At 42.1% G+C, this 19,025-nt stretch overlaps 1 protein-coding gene across 2 annotated transcripts in view; it reads left to right on the forward strand.

Annotated features, from left to right (window-relative positions):
* raraa (retinoic acid receptor, alpha a) overlaps nt 1–19,025 on the forward strand; it is a 181,146-nt gene that overhangs the window by 156,233 nt on the left and 5,888 nt on the right. For both annotated transcript variants that reach the window (XM_034193948.1, XM_034193947.1), the window contains exon 3: nt 5,375–5,516. In XM_034193948.1, coding sequence (XP_034049839.1) covers nt 5,375–5,516 — 142 coding nt within the window. The remainder of the gene's footprint in view (nt 1–5,374; nt 5,517–19,025) is intronic.

Below are 19,025 nucleotides of genomic sequence, written 5' to 3' on the forward strand. Positions count from 1 at the left end.
CGGGGGCAACAAAGCTGTCTGCAGTATTCAGTGAGAGAGGTGCAGCAAGTGGACACCTGAGCCTGGAGGTGTCCCGACAAAGTGGCTTAATCCCCTGGTGACAGTGCGGTCAGGGTCAAAACGCTGTGGGATCAAACATGACATGATACACTCACACAACATCCATCCACAAGGCCTTGTTCTGTCGACTTTGGTTATTCTTTCTCATGCATCAGAAATTAACCCGAGACTAAAACCGAGGCATTGCAGAACAGCGTTGGACATTTGAGCCTCATTTGTGTATGTTTGCTGTTGGAAAAGTGCATTGACTCATTCTAGTTTGAATTCATTTTGTTGTATAGTGTAGCTTAGACTTATGAGATTGCACCACTTGATAGTAGTGTTGGTTATTTTAATGATGCCATAAAAATATGCGCTCAGAGGAAATAAGTTTGATCTGAAATGTTGCATCCTCCAAACTGAAGCCATGTAATAAGTAAATAAGGTGTTAAACTTTGCATCTGTGCTTCAGCTACCTTACAAAACACAAACACGCCATTTGAAATTTTGGCGGAGATCGTGGGTGACATGGCAGAGAGGATGTGCACCGGAGCCAGAGAAACTAAAAACCTGATAAAATATGGATAATCTCTGCTAGGCACCACTGTGCTAATAGTAGTACTGCAATACATTATTCATACTACTGGGTTCTGTCATAGCTGCTCATTGTGTTGGCACACCACTGCATAGAAGCATGTTGTATCTGTAGCCTCCTCTAATCGTTAAAGCTACAATGTGTAGGATTTAGGGCTGCATTCGTAACATTCATTAGTGTATAATTTACCTGCAACAATGAATCAATCAATGTGTTTTCATGAGCTTAGAATTTCAGTTGAATTTATTTCATTTATATAGTGCCAAATCATAACAAAGCTGCCTCAAGGTGCTTCACATGAGTCAGGTCTGATCTTACCAACCCCAGAGCAAGCACACAGGCGACAGTGGTAAGGAAAAACTCCCTCAGAAGATGTTGAGGAAGAAACCTCAAGCAGCCCAGACTCAACGGGGTGACCCACTGTTTAGGCCATTTTAACAGTTACAAGGTTTTTACAAAGTTTTACAAAGCTGAAGAAACAGAAAATGGGAAATCAAAGCAACATCAAAAACAAAGTACAATTTTTGACATGACCATGTAAGCATTTATACAGCAGGCAGAGGGTCATCCAGCAGCCTGGGGTGCAGGGCCTCCTTCACCCCCGTCTTTTGGGCCTGTGACTGCGGCATTCCAAGCACATCAGCTTCAGCCATGGCGTCTCGTAGTCAGTCTAGCACCCTGTGGTCTGCAGCCATCAGTCTTGTGTGACATCAGTCAATTTCAATTTATTTTCATTTAAATAGTACCAAATCACAACAGAGTTGCCTCAAAGCGCTTCACACAGGTAAGGTCTAACCTTACCTGTGTGACCTCAATTACCTTATCTGTGCCTCAGACGGAGAGAAAAAGAGCAGAATCAGTCAGCCAGAAAAACTGCACCTAAGATATGAGTTCACCAGCAGTAAATTGACAGGAAAACAGAGAGAATACTAAGCTGGTCGCCGGCCGCGAGCTCTAAGCTTCACTAACAGACCCAGAATTTAGATGAAGTGAGACCTGTTCAATCACTAATATGATGAGTTAAAGGGATAGGAAGCATAGTTCCATACTATACCAGTATGCTAGCCATACGAAATGGAGAATAAATGCGTTTTAAGTCTGGACTTCAAAGTCTCTACAGAATCTGACTGGTTTATTGACGCAGGGAGATCGTTCCACAAAATGGGCATGATAACAGAAAGCTCTGTGACCCACAGATTTTTTTATGGACACAAAGTAGCCCTGCCCCCTGAGAACACAGAGCCTGGGCCGGTACATAGGGTTTAATAGGTCAGCTAAGTAGGAGGGGCTAGTCCGTGGATAATTTTAAGGGTTAATAACAGACCCTTAAAATCCAACCTCACAGGGACAGAAAGCCAGTGAAGAGATGCCAAAATGGGTGTAATGTGGTCAAAAGTTCTGCTTCCTCTCAAGAGTCTGGCAGCAGCATTTTGAACCAGTTGGAGACACCTAATGCTGGACTGTGGTAAACCAGAAAATACAACAACTAGTCTGGTCTAGAAGAGACAAATGCATGAATCACGGTCTCTACATCAGCCTAGGCAGGATGGGACAAATGTTTGCTGTGTTTCACAGGTGGAAGTAAGCAGTCCTTGTAATATCTGTAATGTGGAGGTCAAAGGACTTGAAGAATATCATCTTCATGTTTGCATGTGAGTGGACCCTATCGTGGAGGTCATGTTGCACAACCGTGCTGATACAGCTGTCCAAAATGAACATGCTGACTCAGTCTTTTGCATTTTGGCAGCGGAGCCGGAAAACTGGAGGGGGAAAAAAGAGGGAAAATGAATCCGTGGTTTGAGAACCTTCATTTATGTGAAATGAAGGAGCATACATAATGCTTATCACAAGAGAAGGCAACAGGCACGAACCCCTGTCACCAAAGAAGCAAAAATGAAGGAAAACAAAATCACGGCTTGTTGCAGCATCATTCAATCTACACTCTCGCCACTAGATGGCACTAAATCATACACACTGCAGCTTTAAATGTAAATTTTCATTTCTTTTCATTGTTTTATTTAATTTAAATAAAGTCTTAAAGGTATGTCATTTTATAATACCTCTATTTGGCATGCTTTGATTTGGTGGTCATTGGATTAAAACAGCAAAGATTTTGGCAGTTGGATCCACAGCCGCTGCAGTTTCACATCTGAGCCATTGATATTTTTTTTCCCCCTCCAATCCACCCCCCCCCCCCCCCCCCCCCCCACTGTCTTGTCAAAAAATAAGAGCGAGAGAGTAAGACTCAAAAAGAAAAAAAACTCCATTCTGCCAGATCATGTTTGATATACGAGGTGTTTGAGAGCTCGTTTATTATCGTTATAACAAGTTCTAATGTTTAATCAGGTGGCGCCTGGATTACGTAGTACTGATATGTTGCGTCTCTTTGGGAGAGAGTTTTTGTTTTTCCTTCTTTTTCTGTAGCTTTTGTTCAGTCAGTACAGTTTGCGACTTGTTTCAAGATGAGTGTGTTATAATATTATAATGCCTCTGTCCTCTTACGGTACGTCTATGTTGTTGAATAATGCATAACTTTTTTTCTCCTCCAATCCTGTCTGATTTTAAGACAAGGCAGCAGTGAAAGCGGAATTCCTTTATTATTTGTTCTTCACACTTCCAGCCTGTGCGTTAGCGCTCTCTTTGACTTGCTCATTTTCTCCCTAATAATGTGTTTGGCCTGGATCTAGAATAGTTTTTTTTTTTTTCCCGTCTGCGTAAAACTAGGCCACAGCTGTTATACCTGGTTTCCTTGTGTCTTTTGATTGTGACCTGAACTGGCTCCAAAATAAGATGGTAACACTTAAGTAACTGGGTGTTTTGTTGTTGTTGTTTTTTTTTTAATTTAGCGGCCCTAATGGCTCAGGGTCACTGCAGAGATTCCAGGAGAGATCTGCATTGACGCCTTTAGCCCTTCCTGAGGCAACATCAGTTGTACATGGAGAAACATGTTTAGTTCATAGTGTTTCCAAAGGTACATTTATACTTGTGCAGGATTTGATGTAAACCTCGTAAACCATTGTAAACTGTGCGTGCCTGCGTGCAAGTGCGTAATGAAAATTTTGAAATGTTAAAAATCCCTGGCACGCATCAATTTTGTGAACTACATGTGAATGTTGCGCAAAACAATTCAAAACACTGTCAGTGCAAGTCATTGCGTCAGCGCAGTGCATCACAGAGCCAGCTCACCTGAACGATTTATGACGAGATGTTCAATCTATAAAAAAAACATAATTTTAGAGATACTTATGAGAAGGAACAAAAATGCAACTCTTTAACCAAGCCGTTACAATATATTATAAATAATTACCTTTGAGACGATTCCAAATGCGTTCTCTGCGTCATAAAGCACACAAGAAAAGCTGCAGCTGTAGAAAATTCCTCTGGGATTCTGGAGCGAATAGGTTCTGAGAGCAAATGATTAATCTGCTACAAAATAATTATTTTATATAACGCAGCATCCAGTGGCACAAAGCGCTGCATCCAGCGGGTTGCATTGGCATGACGAATTGTGCAGCAGTGCAGGGATTAAACGTGTGCAGGTGTGAAGGTACCTTAACCCATCTCCTAGCCAACTTTATTTGAGACCTACTCTGCTTAACTTCTGAGTAATGACGGGTTCAGGTGTGCTGCTGCAAGTAACCGGGAAATTCTGTGGTCATGGAATTACAGCTGGTGCAAAATCTGGCCTTCTGGAAAACAAGAAAACATCATGGAAAGGTATTTTGTCTGAAAATGGCAAATGCATCCAGGAAGCTGGAGGAAAATTCATTGTATACAACATACTTCATAGATATTATTACACACCAGCAAGACTGAATAAAATTGGTTAGTTCAAGATCATCTTTGCTGAAATGTAAATCCTGCATACATTCCAGGATCTTATTGAATAAGGTCCTGGAATATATGTGGGTGAATGGTTTGAGCTGGGACTATCTGCATTACCAAAGGTTGTCTTCTCAAGGACGCAACTGTTATTTCACAATTACAAATGTGCATTTAAGGAACTAATGGCTAACTTAAAGCTTTGCCTGCATGGTTCTAATATGTTGGAAGGAACCTCAGTCACCCACATTTAAAATGTGGAAGGAACAACTGATGGGTGTTGCCTTTTGGAAAAAAAAAGAAATTGTGGGGAAATTAACCTGCAAAAATGAAAATGTTGAGGAAGAGTGGGACTTTGTTGTGGATTTATGGCGGGGAGTAACAATCTGCAAAATGCATGATGATTTGGTCATGAATTTGTTGGTACTACCATGATACTGCCAATGTTGTACCAAAGGAACTGTCTTTATATATATATTATATATATATATATATATATATATATATATATATATATATATATATATATATATATATATATATATATATATATATATATCTATATATAATATATATTCACTATCTGTATGATTGCCTACCTGCCATTTGTCTTTTTTTATTGTTTTTGTCTGCTTTTGTTGGAATATTTTGTTTGAAGTCAATAAAAAAAAGAAAATTTTGTGTTTTACTGTAGAATTGCCAAACTATCAGTCCTTCCCCAAGATAACATGAAGGATTAAAGTAACTTCAAGAACATTATTGGTACCTTGTTGATGTTTTTACTTTTATTTACCTGTATATGGTTTGCCGGTTAAATATAGTCTAATCTGTAATCTAGAAATCATTGGATCTACTCCATCCCTAAAACCACAGTTTTCCTTGCACTGTGTCTCATCATCTTATAACTTTGTCACGCAGGGCTTCTTTAGGAGAAGCATCCAGAAGAACATGGTGTACACTTGTCACCCGCGAGAAGAACTGCATCATCAACAAAGTCACCCGCAATCGCTGCCAATACTGTCGGTTGCAGAGGTGCCTGGAAGTGGGGATGTCCAGGAGTGTGAGTATAAAACGAAGTACCCAGACTTCCGGCGTGTGCTGAAAGGCTGATTTTCTTTTCACAGTAAACTGTTTCTTGTCTTGTTTCAGAAGTATCTGGTGTGTGAACATTTACCTCAGAAAATGTAAAGAAGCTTCTTTCAATGAGTGATTATACAGGCAGTGACTTACCTTAGCCATCTTTTCCTTTGGTGTCATTGGCTCTCCACCAGTCTATACAAGTCCGTTGTCGATTTGGGTCTCGTTCCTCTTATAAGCAGATGAATGTGCTTCTCAACACTCGAATTATGAACTTAATAGAGAGCTACTTTGCCCACCTGAAGAGGGCTAACGTTAAGTCGATGCCTGTAGAATTTGTAGCTTTAAAAAGATTCCTTACGTTTACTGAGGTAAATATTCACACATTTACATCCTTTCTTGGTAACCAGACGCTTCGAATGATGTCTTCACTTATTCTGTTGGGCGACGAGAAGCAGTTTACTGTGGATTGTTAGCATGCTAGATAGACTTGGGTTGATGGGGTTTATGATCTAACTCAGTACTGGATTGAATCTCTGTGTTATCCATGAACCCAGAAACATCACGTTTACCTCAATGCTTTGGGTATTATTGGGTGAATTGTTCTGTGAATTCTTTCTGTAATTTATGTTGGTAGCATGGCCCAAGCAGGGGGTCACCCCTTGAGTCTGGTCTGCTTGAGGTTTCTTCCTCAGAGGGAGTTGCTCTGGGGGTTGGTAGGGTTAGACTTTACCTGTGTGAAGCGCCTTGAGGCAACTCTGTGTGATTTGGCACTATATAAAGGAAAATAAATTGAAAATTGAAATGATTTATAAGGACATCATAAAAAATGATAGTTCATGACGGTTGTTGTGTTATTTGGAGCTCGGTTCTCACTGTAATTTTATTTCTTGCTCACGAGATAAATAACTAGCAAATCTGCACAGACGCTAACACTAATTTATTGTTAAGTTTGGGTAGTATTGGAAACTAACTGACCAGATTTACATTGCGTCTAGAATCAAACTTCATTACCCCATTGAGTTCAGAGCCATAACTCGGAATCACATGAACTGTGAGGTTGATTTCACACTGTCCTCGCTACTCATGTGGTTTGTAACGCAATGCATGTTAGTTCCCAAGCTATCGTTCTGCCAGACAGACTATATAGCTGTCATCCCTGCAGCAGTAGCCTGGCGGTCTATCCAAGGTGTACTGTGCTGTTGCTCAGTGACATCTAGGATAGGCTCCACCCTCATTCCCTTGTGACTCTTAAATGGAACAAGTGGCTTTAGAAAAAATGGATGATGAATAGTCAGAGTGGTTATAAAATAAAAGCTGTTTTTGACGAACGCTGGCTGTTTCAAGGGTTCTTAGTTGACAGAAATCCAAGCTGTTAGATGGCGGCGACGATGCAGCCAGTAACAGTCAGGGTGTCGCCAGGCTTGGCAGGCTTCTGTGATGAATATGTTCTCACCTGCCGAGAGTGAAAGAGCAGGCGTCTGCTCCCATCATCACACCCCTGGGGCTGTGTGAACACGCATACACGCAGGCTGGTGCACTTGCTGAAGTAATTGGAAGAGGTGTGACCGCACAGTGCTCACGCACACTACCATTTTACGCATTATCAGAGTGTGCGAGTTGTAATGGGACAGGCGAATAAAAAATGCAACCCGTCAACAGCTTGTTCATATGCAACCCTCTGATGGCACGCCCCTCTTCGCCTGCTGTCGTCTCAGCGCTATTTACCTCGTATTTCTGGTGCAGCGGGTGCAGGGTTCACCCCCTGTGCTACAGTGCGGTGGCTTACAGTAAAAGAAGTTATCCTCTGAGCTCCTTACCTCTGAATTGGGCCATTAATCATGGTTAGCAGGATCACAGCACACAACAGGGCAATAGACTGGAGTAGCAGAGCCATCTAGCGGTGATGAGGTAGAACTACGCACTGTTTCTGACCAGAATGAAGGCTGGAACAAGTGGTTGTTTCGTTTGTTGCACCTGTCACTTCTCAGTTGGGACCGCAGTATTAATACGGAGTATTTTTTTTTTCCTTCTGATTTTGGTAATTTTATGAAAAGTGATATTTCTCACCTCAGAGTTCTGCACGTACCAGTTTGCAGAGGCTCAGTCCAGTCCAGTGATTTACCATCTGCAATTAAATCAGCTCTACGTTCAGTTATAAGTGCATCTATTTTGACATGAGTAAAGTAGGTAAAATGAGAGAAAAGCTGAGGAAACTATAATCATAACAGATCGATAATCTTTTAAAGCTACAGTGTGTTGGATTTAGTGCCATCTAGTGGTGAGGATGCAGATTGCTTAATGCCTTCTCTTATGCTCCTATGCGAAAGGAGTACATGAAAATTCAGTAAGGTATATCTTATATATTATATTCCAATTCTAAGGTGGAACTATGCCAGAATACAAAGGTATATCTAAATATCTAAAAAGGAAGAGTAAAATAGGAGAGTAGAAAAGAGTAGAGTGGAGCCACTTAGGTGCCTGGTCTGGAGAACCAGGGACATGCTAACTTGGCTTACCTTGTGATGAGCAATATTATGATCCTTCATTTCACAAAATTGGGGTTCTCAACTAATTAGTCTGTGTTAGCAACTGTCTATAGAGGAGCAACCGCTGAGTCTTTTTTTTTCTTTTTGTTCTTTTTTTGTTCCGTCTTTCAACTCTGCTACAAAATGCAAAAGACAAAGTATGTTCCTTATGGGCAACTGTACTAGCATGGTGGTGCAACATGGTGGCCTCCATGAAGGGGGCTTGCTCCCACGTGTATATGAAGGAATTGTTCTAAGGTTAAGAAAACTGATCGAATTGTTGTAGCAAGTAAATATATGCTAATGAATATATGACATTGCTGAGACCCCTAAATTCTACACACTGCAGCTTTAATTTTTCTGTTTTAATACGGTACGCATGCAATTAATAATCAATCACAGGCCAGTCCTGTAATATGTGAAATAAAAGTACGAGGTCTATTAGAAAAGTATCCGACCTTATTATTTTTTTCAAAAACCATATGGATTTGAATCACGTGTGGTTACATCAGACATGCTTGAACCCTCGTGGGCATGCGAGAGTTTTTTCACGCCTGTCGGTTACGTCATTCGCCTGTGGGCAGTCTTTGAGTGAGGAGTCGTCCACCCGCTCGTCGATTTTTTTCATTGTTTAGGAATGGCTCAGAGACTGTTGCTTTGTTTGATAAAAAATTTTTCAAAACTGTAAGGCACAAACTGAGTGGACACCATTCAATAAATTCAGCTGGTTTTCGGTAAAAATTTTAACGGCTGATGAGAGATTTGGTCTGGTAGTGTCGCTTAAGGACGGTCCACGGCGCCTGACGGCGATCTGCGCTTCGAGGCGGCAGCGTCTCGCCGTTTCAAGTTGAAAACTTCCACATTTCAGGCTCTGTTGACACAGTAAGTCGTCAGAGAACAGAGAACTTTCAGAAGAAGTCGGCATGAGGAGTTTATTCGGACATTCCATTGTTAACGGTCATTTTGTAATGAAAGAACGTGCGGGCAGAGTCGCATGTCGGGCTGGACCCGACCGCGGGGGGTCGCGGCAGGAAAAACACCTCCGTTGGAAATCTTAATAGGCAAGTTGGAACATGCCCAAGCTGTTAAACAATTTCTCAGTTACTCACTTGTTGAAAGCCATTAAAAGCCGCCTGAATTCTACAAATGGTTTTCAACACGGAGGTGTTTTTCCTGTCGCGGCGCACACAGATTTGCCGAGTCGTCACGGAAACGACTCGGCGAATTGCGCGTACGTCTTTCATTAAAAAAATGTCCTTAACAGTGGAATGTCCGCATAAATTCCTCATGCCGGCCTCTTCTGAATCTTATCTCTGTTCTCTCACGATGTCCTGGGTGAATTAAGCCTTAAATTAGGATGTTTTCAGCTCGAAACAGGCCGACGACAGCGCCTGGAAGTGCTGCAGGACGTCCCGCTCCGTGGGAAGTCCTTACACCGACAGAAACACCCCATAATCTCTCATCAGCCGTTAAACTTTTCACCGAAAACCAGCTTAATTTCTCGAATAGTGTCCACTCGGATATTCCTCACAGGTCCAGAAAAAATCTTGATAAAGCAACGCGCACCGTCTCGAGCAGCATGTGAAACAAAGGAATTCAGCCGAGAGGGCGGGACCACATCTCACTCAAGGCCTGCCCACAGGGAAATGACGTCACCGACACGCGTGAAAAAACTCACGCATGCGCACAAGGGTTCAAGCATGATTGGTGTAATCGCATGTCATTCAAATCCATATAGTTAAAAAAATAAATAAAAGGGTCGGTTTATTATCTAAGAGACCTCGTATTTTAGTTTATTTTGAATTGTTTCATTCAAAAAAGATAAAATTATGTTCTGCTCTGTGCAGTCACTCAAAAAAACAGTTGGGTTCACGTTTGCTGCTCCGTCACATGTTGTTTACTTTAAAAACTGTTCAGAATGATGCATCTAAGCCACAATAAATCTGGAATTTTATCGCCTTTAGATACGTACACTTTCTGACAAAATAAAGTCAGGGACAAGCCGGTGTTTGGTGAAGCTGTGCCACATTTGGAGATTTGTCCAGTTGTTCAACCCCATTTTGTGATCTCGATAAACTGCAGCACTGCAGACAAGAACGCATGTAGTCACACATTAATGACGGCGTCTGTGTGGGGCTGGGGTGCGACTTCAACCCTCTGGTGTCCTCAGTCATGACTTTGGTGAGTGAAGCTGGTTGGGGGCTGATGGGGAAGGAGATTCAGGCCATCTGGGACCGGCGGGGGATCTCACACTCACACAGAGGATGTAACACGCCCCTTACAGCGCGCACCACGGTGTTATTTCCCTTATTTCATCTAGCGAGAGATACGTTTATATAAAGTGACAAATCTGCATGAATAAACGTGCAGAAGCAGACGTGCAGAGACGGCTTCACTTAAACACCTCGCGCTTACACATGCACACAAAGGAGGTGGACCCCTGCTCACGCTGGGGGACGTCTGGGTGACCTCGTTTCTGCCGGCTGACAGCTCCAGACAACAGGGCCAGGTCCGCTGCCAGGTGGCGATGCCAAGCATGACAGCATCAGCAGGAGGGGTGGCTGGTTATGAGGGGAAACGCCTGCGAGCCCAGTGCCAGAAGAAGAGAAGAACCAAAGCTGATGGTTCCAATCAACGGACAATCAGGAGGGCTTGTACGAAGCATCACTGCACATTATTGCAGATTTTCCACTTGGTTTTGTAGATTCTCATGCAGCTTTAATTGCCCCCCCCCCCCAAAATAAATAAATAAATAAATAAACAACTCCTGCATGAGACTTCCTCACAGATCCCAGGGTAAAAGTTTGCGGCAATTGATACGAGGGACCCTTGTAGTATGTCAGCCAATCATCACGTCATCCAGGTGTGGCCATGTCACTGCAGATGATTGGTCAACATCTCACTGTGCCTACCAATAAAAAAAAAAGCCCTATCCAGCACCGAAACCGTCTGTATGAATTAGTTGGATTGGAAACTTTAAAAATTGTCCAGGTCTCCCTTGCAAAAAGAACTCGATCTCAATGGGACTAAAAATGAAATAAAACAGGATTTGGCGTCATCTAGTGGTGAGGTTGGAGATTGCATTATGCCATCACTGGTCATGAAACACGTTTCCCTTCATGTTTTCACTTGTTTGGCGACGGGATTTCATGCTCATGAAAAGCGATGTGTACGATCCAAGGGTTCTCAAACTCGTTACAGTGGAATTGTTACTTGCCTTTTAACCGTGAGTTTGTGTCGACAAACCGCTGCTTCGTCAAAATAATTGTACACGGACTTGCCTGTGAACTACCAGTGTTACCAACACATTCCACCAGAGGGCGCATTGTTGTCATCTGATCTATTGTTGCATATATTCAAGATGCATTTTATTTTCACTAATGGCAAGTTTGGTTCTTCGTGCTAAACCAGTTGCTGTGAAGTTAACTTTATGTTAGCTGGTAAACATTTTGTGAATCTGAGGCCTAATGTAAGACACACATCGTAGCATTTTGTGTAAAACTGGTCTTATTCACCTGGTGGTTCAAAAACTACTTAATCAGCTCAGTTGTTTTGATGACTGATGGATAAAACACGCTATTGGCACCTTCTCCACTCTTTTCCTCAATCGTTTTCTGCTGTGCATGAATGTAACCGCCTCAGACATGTTGCCATTTACTTTTGCAGGTTTCCGTATCAGTTCCTTATAGCGATCAGCATGCTCGTATGTCTGTCCATCCGTTTTTGCTTGTTAGCATGATATCACAAGAACCAGTTGACCAATTCCATCCATATTTAGCGTAAGGGTGTACTTTGGTGATCCCCCAACACCAGTTGATTACAATAACCTTGGGGTCAGTTTCAAGGTCACAGCGAGATATTCAGGATATTGTCATTGCCACCTTTGTTAGTGTGATATCTCAAGAACCAGTTGACGATTTTCATTCATGTTTAACATAAAGCCACCTTCACACTTGCACAAATTTGATCCTTCGCATTAGCAAGATCCCAATGTATAAACTCGTAAACTGTGTGAAGCTGCGTGGCAGTGTGCAAAGGAAATTTTGAAATATTTAAAATTTCCAGCACGCATAAATTTCATGCCACTTGTGTGAACTCGTCGTGAACAAATGCATGTCATTGCACGCAGGGCCTCGCACATTTAACGACGAGTTTACTCATTGGCACGCAAGATTGGGTGCCAATTGGGTGTGGGGATCAAATTCGTGCAAGTGTCAAGGTGGCTTTTCAAGCGTACCAGCTGTTGACACACATTGGCATGACGAATTGCGTGCCAGTGCGGGGGAACAAATTCGTGTCAAGGTGGCCTAAGGGTGTACTTGGTTGATCCCCCAACATCGGTAACAAGTAACGAGTAATAACGATTATTCGGTCTATAATTCGCATCGAAGTTCAAGTTGTAGGGCTTCCCAAACTAGTTAAAAAAAAAAAGCCATGAATTATACTCTGGAAAGTACGATATGCCCCTTCTAAGCTACTGTTTCATGATGGTGCAACATGGCCTCCAAGATGGGGTCCATTCCTATGTAGAGACCCTCATATGAAGGGCTCATTCTAAGTGTATGAAAACTCATTGCTTCGTTATTGCAAATGAAGAATGAACAGATGGTTCTGAATGCTATATTGCATTTCTGCTAATAAACAACATTTCTGCTAATAATCCTGCACACTGTAGCTTTAATGCTGTGTTTAGGTTTTAAACCACCATCGCTCAGCACCTCTATTTTTTTACATCCCTCTTTGCTTTTTGTTAAACTCACAAACCTACTGCCTGCTCCTTTCTGCAGGAAGGTGTTACTCAGCAATTGGGGGGAGAGTAATAAAGGTAAAAAAATAAGATGAAGCAAAGGATGATGGAGAACAGCACGAGGGGAGGATAACATCAGCCAGATAAGCAGAATGGTAGAAAAAGATGAAGGCTGAATTGGAAAGTGTATTGAATGCAACTGGATAGAGAATGAAAATCTCCATTTGAAAAGACCGGGAGGGAAAGAGGGATGAGAGCGGCTGGTGAACGGGAAAAGAGGGAGGAAAAGTTTCATCACTGTCTACGGTGACTCTGTAGGGGGAACAGCAGGGGGGAACATTGACATTTTTATCTTTCCGTTGAATTTAATCTGTGTGATGGACGAGCTGCCAGCGCTTTAATTTTCCTCACTCGAATTATCGCTGCCTGCGCACCTCTCCGTCTTCTACACAAACACGCGCACGCAGAAGCCCCAACAGAAATTGTCTATTAACTGCAGCCCAAATCCATGAGAACAAATGATTGAATGACGACCGAGCGATGGTGCACCGCCACAGTATTCGCCACACGCTGACAACGCGTGTGCTTGTAAATCACTTTAATGCAGCGAGCGCGTAACGGCGAACAATCCAGGGTGCAAGTTCCCTCATTAACGTTCGCATTTTTAACGAAGCGACTTGAGTGATGGGTTGTTTGACGTTGTGCTTTTTTTCCACACATAACACACACAAATAACCGCGATTTTAAAAAAAGCCAAGCTGTATTTCTTTCATTTACACTCCCCCGCCACACTCCTCCCCTTCCGAGTTATTGCATGTGGCAATTCGCCATGACTGATCGCCAGTCGTGCCTAATAGTTCTTTAATGACTTCATTAAATTGTGTTGTGCGGCTTATGATTGTGCTGCCAATTTGTCAGTGCTGGTAATGTCTGGGCGCTAGGGATGCCCCACTTTTATTTGGGAATTAATTGGACTTTGACTGTGTTGTTGAGCGCCATCTTTCCTCTTGATGGCAAACAGGACACAGGAAATCTCTGCCGGTATAACAGCCAGCACTGACGCTTGCTAACTCTGGCAGTTTTGGCATTTCATGTTGTCATGGACCTTGGTTTGCGTTGAATGCATGGATTTTGGAAATCTTATCTCATTTGTTTTTAGTGGTATTTGAATAGAAGGATTCTTCATTTAATACTGTCCTTACGATGTTTTGTGCAGTGTAGCCGAGCTTTTGTGGACAATCCAGCTATTAATTTGGCTACTTCAAGTAATCAAAGGATGCATAACTTTAAGTAGTTTTTAAGGGATGCATCTTTCGCTTGTAAAACAATCTTATAATCTTGATACATAGGGTACAGTATGATTCAGGGACTGTTTATTTAAGAATCAGATACAATTTTCTTTAATATAGACAGTTAGGAGCAGTATTTCTCATAGCTAATTTGCTACTTTGCTAACTTCATACAACCCCTGACAAAAATTATGGAATCACCGGCCTCGGAGGATGTTCATTCAGTTGTTAATTTGTAGGAAAAAAGCAGATCACAGACATGACACAAAACTAAAGTCATTTCAAATGGCAACTTTCTGGTTTTAAGAAACACTATAAGAAATCAAGAAAACAAATTGTGGCAGTCAGTAAAGGTTACTTTTTTAGACCAAGCAGAGGGAAAAAAAATATGGAATCACTCAATTCTGAGGAATAAATTATGGAATCACCCTGTAAATTTTCATCCCCAAAACTAACACCTACATCAAATCAGATCTGCTTGTTAGTCTGCATCTAAAAGGAGTGATCACCTTGGAAGAGCTGTTGCACCAAGGGACTGACATGAATCATGGCTCCAACACGAGAGATGTAATTGAAACAAAGGAGAGGATTATCAAACTCTTAAAAGAGGGTAAATCATCACACAATGTTGCAAAAGATGTTGGTTGTTCACAGTCAGCTGTGTCTAAACTCTGGACCAAATACAAACAACATGGGAAGGTTGTTAAAGGCAAACATACTGGTAGACCAAGAAAGACATCAAAGCTTCAAGGCAGAAAACTTAAAGCAATATGTCTCAAAAATCGAAAATGCACAACAAAACAAATGAGGAACGAATGGGAGGAAACTGGAGTCAACGTCTGTGACCGAACTGTAAGAAACCGCCTAAAGGAAATGGGATATACATACAGAAAAGCTAAACGAAAGCCATCATTAACACCTAAACAGAAAAAAACAAGGTTACAATGGGCTAAGGAAAAGCAGTCGTGGACTGTGGATGACTGGATGAAAGTCATATTCAATGATGAATCTCGAATCTGCATTGGGCAAGGTGATGATGCTGGAACTTTTGTTTGGTGCCGTTCCAATGAGATTTATAAAGATGACTCCCTGAAGAGAACATGTAAATTTCCACAGTCATTGAGGATATGGGGCTGCATGTCAGGTAAAGGCACTGGGAAGATGGCTGTCATTACATCATTAGTAAATGCACAAGTTTACGTTGATATTTTAGACACTTTTCTTATCCCATCAATTGAAAGGATGTTTGGGGATGATGAAATCATTTTTTTCAAGATGATAATGCATCTTGCCATAGAGCAAAAACTGTGAAAACATTCCTTGCAAAAAGACACATGGGGTCAATGTCATGGCCTGCAAATAGTCCAGATCTTAATCCAATTGAAAATCTTTGGTGGAAGTTGAAGAAAATGGTCCATGACAAGTCTCCAACCTGCAAAGCTGATCTGGCAACAGCAATCAGAGAAAATTGGAGCCAGATTGATGAAGAGTACTGTTTGTCACTCATTAAGTCCATGCCTCAGAGACTGCAAGCTGTTATAAAAGCCAGAGGTGGTGCAACAAAATACTAGTGATGTGTTGGAGCCTTCTTTTGTTTGTCATGATTCCATAATTTTTTCCTCAGAATTGAGTGATTCCATATTTTTTTTCCCTCTGCTTGGTCTAAAAAAGTAACCTTTACTGACTGCCACAATTTTTTTTCCTGATTTCTTATAGTGTTTCTTAAAGCCAGAAAGTTGCCATTTGGAATGACTTTAGTTTTGTGTCATGTCTGTGATCTGCTTTTTTCTACAAAATTAAACAACTGAATGAACATCCTCTGAGGCCGGTGATTCCATATTTTTTTGCCAGGGGTTGTATAATACTAATAAGTTCAAAATTGGATGTGGATGGTTAAAGAGAGCCTGTATTGGAATTCTGTGTCTCTCTGCCTAACCCAAACATGGCAGCCTTATCAGCTACCAAAGGTCAAAATTCCCCGCTGTTTTCCTCCAGAAGGATTTCAACAGCCTTGGTGAAGCATTAGGCTCCCTCTCCATTTGCCCTCCCCTACAGACTCTATACACACACACACACACACACACACACACACACACACACACACACGGACAGAGACTGATAGGAATTCATCTGGACACATGACGCCCCACCCCGGCCTGCGCTCTGCCACTCCGGGAGGTCGCACGGCTCAGCTGTGGCCTACACTCAATTTGCCTCAATTCGGATGAAATCAAATGTATATGTGCGGTTGTTTTAATTCTTATTTGTGCCATTATTATGTTCAACCAGTAATAACTGGATTAATTACTGTATTTCTGAGGTAATTTGGTGTGAAGATAATTTTGTTGCACTTGTTATAATGACAATAAATCATCAGTCATTCATTCAACTTCATTGTGTTGGTAGCATAGCCCAAGCAAATGGCCGCCCCCTTGAGTCTGGTCTGCTTGAGGTTTCTTCCTCAAATCATCAGAGGGAGTTTTCCTTACCGCTGTCACCTGTGTGCTTGCTCTAGGGGTTTGTAAGGTTAGACATTACTTGTGTGAAGCATCTTGACGTAACTTTGATGTGATGTGGCGCTATATAAAAATTAAATAAATTGAATTTATTTTTTAAATTGAATTTTGATAGTAATAATAATAGATTTATATTACATGCCATGATGCATACCACGCTACACGGACAGAACACAGTTTTATTTTTATACATACCATTTAATACAACGCGTGCACTCACTACAGATAAAGGTCAAAATGCAACATCTTTCAACTGTAATCACATAATTTTACTGATCCACACTGAGGAGAATAGGCCTGCCCATCTGGGGGTGGAGTTGGAGTGCAGGGTGAAGAGAGCAGCAGAGTGTGTGTGTGTGTGTGTGTGTGTGTGTGTGTGTGTGTGTGTGTGTGTGTGTGTGTGTGTGTGTGTGTGTGTGTGTGTGTGTGTGTGTGTGTGTGTGTGTGTGTGTGTGTGTGTGTGCTCAGCTTACATGCTGAGGTAGACATGAGCTGTTGAGTGAAGACATCTATTCAAGACAACATCTAAAATTGAAGTCTGTTTCGTGTCAGTTTTTGAGTCGTTCCTGTCAACCTGGGAAAAAATTGGAAACCATAATGCACAATAAGTACAATAAGCCTAAAGTGGCATTGCTTACCTTGAAATGCATATTTCACAAGACCAGGGGCCTTCTTCAGGTTTTACTACTGTGCTGCAGCATATTGGTGTTGCCTCTGCTTGCCTTTTGTTCACCACTGGGGGCAGCACCACATACAGTAGCAGAAAGTGCAGCATAGAAGAAATTTAGCAGAAGATGCTAGCAGTTTTTAAGATAGCATAGCATAATTTCCAGTGTGCTGAAAATTCACCTGCATATTTTGCTGTTTGAATTCAATTTTCTCCATTTTGATACGATTCAAGCTTGTTGCTCAGCAGAGACAAGGTAGTGATGGATCCACGTATCAATGTAGTATTTTCCTTTAAAAACAATTTCTGTTCATTTTTACACCTAATTTTTTTTTAATTTAAAGAATTTGACTGTTCATACAAATTATCACATCTTTTTACAGCCAATTTTATTTGGATAATAATTCAGGGGATGGATACATGAACATTTCCAAGTCAAACTTCCAAGTCTTGGACTTTAATTGCAGCAACCATTAACAAACTGGTAAATCTGACTAGAGTAGGCAGGGGACATGCAGGTTTATGAGTGAGGGAAGCCACTTAGACACCTGTGGCAACTCTGAAGTAGTTACAGGCTTCTGTGGATGTGATTGTCGTGTAACTCAGTCAACAGACAATGGACCAATGTAGGCTTGAGTCTCCCGTGTGCCTCCTGACAACCTGGAGCTAAACTTTTACATTCTTTTCAAGAAAATACGTCTCTGTTCCACTCCACCATGAAAGGGCATTGTTTTAGCTCTATTGTGATGATGCCCAGAGGCAAAACGACAAGAAGTGTCACTGGTCCCGTCCAAACACTTATGGACCGGACTGCATATATTTAAAGGTTGTTTCTATGGTTACATAGCCAAGTGTACAAAAGAATGCTAGCAGATAATGCATTACGCCACTTTATTTGCACGGCGGGATCTCTTATGGTCATGAGGAACCGCGCTTAGCAGTAACGCTGAGCGCCATCAGACACCCGGCTCCCCCGCCTTCATCTTCTCCCAGTCAGGGAGGCCTGTCTGTGGCTGATGAACGAGCAGCGCCACCATACAGTGCATCCTTCCCTGGCCCCAGGCTGGGCCCGTCCGTCTCACACACACACACACACACACACACACACACGCAAATCTCCCATCAGCCTCAGTGGTCAAGGTTGGGACTAATCTGATCTTAAGCCGGCAGCTAAGGGAAAGTGGGGAAGCTGAGGGGAGGGGCATCTGATAGAGACGCGCTTAAGAAATGGTGACGATGCCGAGCGCGAGGAATGTAATTTCAGGAGGAGGCAAGGAAAGAAAAAATGTTTTGTGTAACTGAGAAAGCACGGAGGCTTTTCACCAGCCAAGTCCTTTTAAAACCATTAGAGACAGGATATTTGTCATATTATGTTATTAGATTAGCCGGGACCCCCTAATGAAAGCTGTGGCAATTTGTCAGCCTTATGGATAGCGCCTTCCCCCACAGCTATTCATCAACTGGCACCCCGTCTCAGCCAGCCCACCTCCACAACACAGTCATGACTGCACCGCTTCCTAGCGCGGATGGCAGAAATGGATAGAGCCCATAATGGGATTCCAATGCTAAACACTCTGCCGAGTGTTTTTTTGTCATTTGGGGTGAGCACACCATTCTGAGCCAGATCGCCCAGAGGGAAACGACATTGGATTATTTCAAGGTTTTCTTCCCGCCCCCCACCCCTCCATTATCATGCCCTTTCTTCGGCGGAGCTGTCTCACAACATTTATCTTTCGGAATCAGAT

Source organism: Thalassophryne amazonica, chromosome 18, assembly GCF_902500255.1.
Source record: "Thalassophryne amazonica chromosome 18, fThaAma1.1, whole genome shotgun sequence".
Classification (NCBI taxonomy): Eukaryota; Metazoa; Chordata; class Actinopteri; order Batrachoidiformes; family Batrachoididae; genus Thalassophryne; species Thalassophryne amazonica.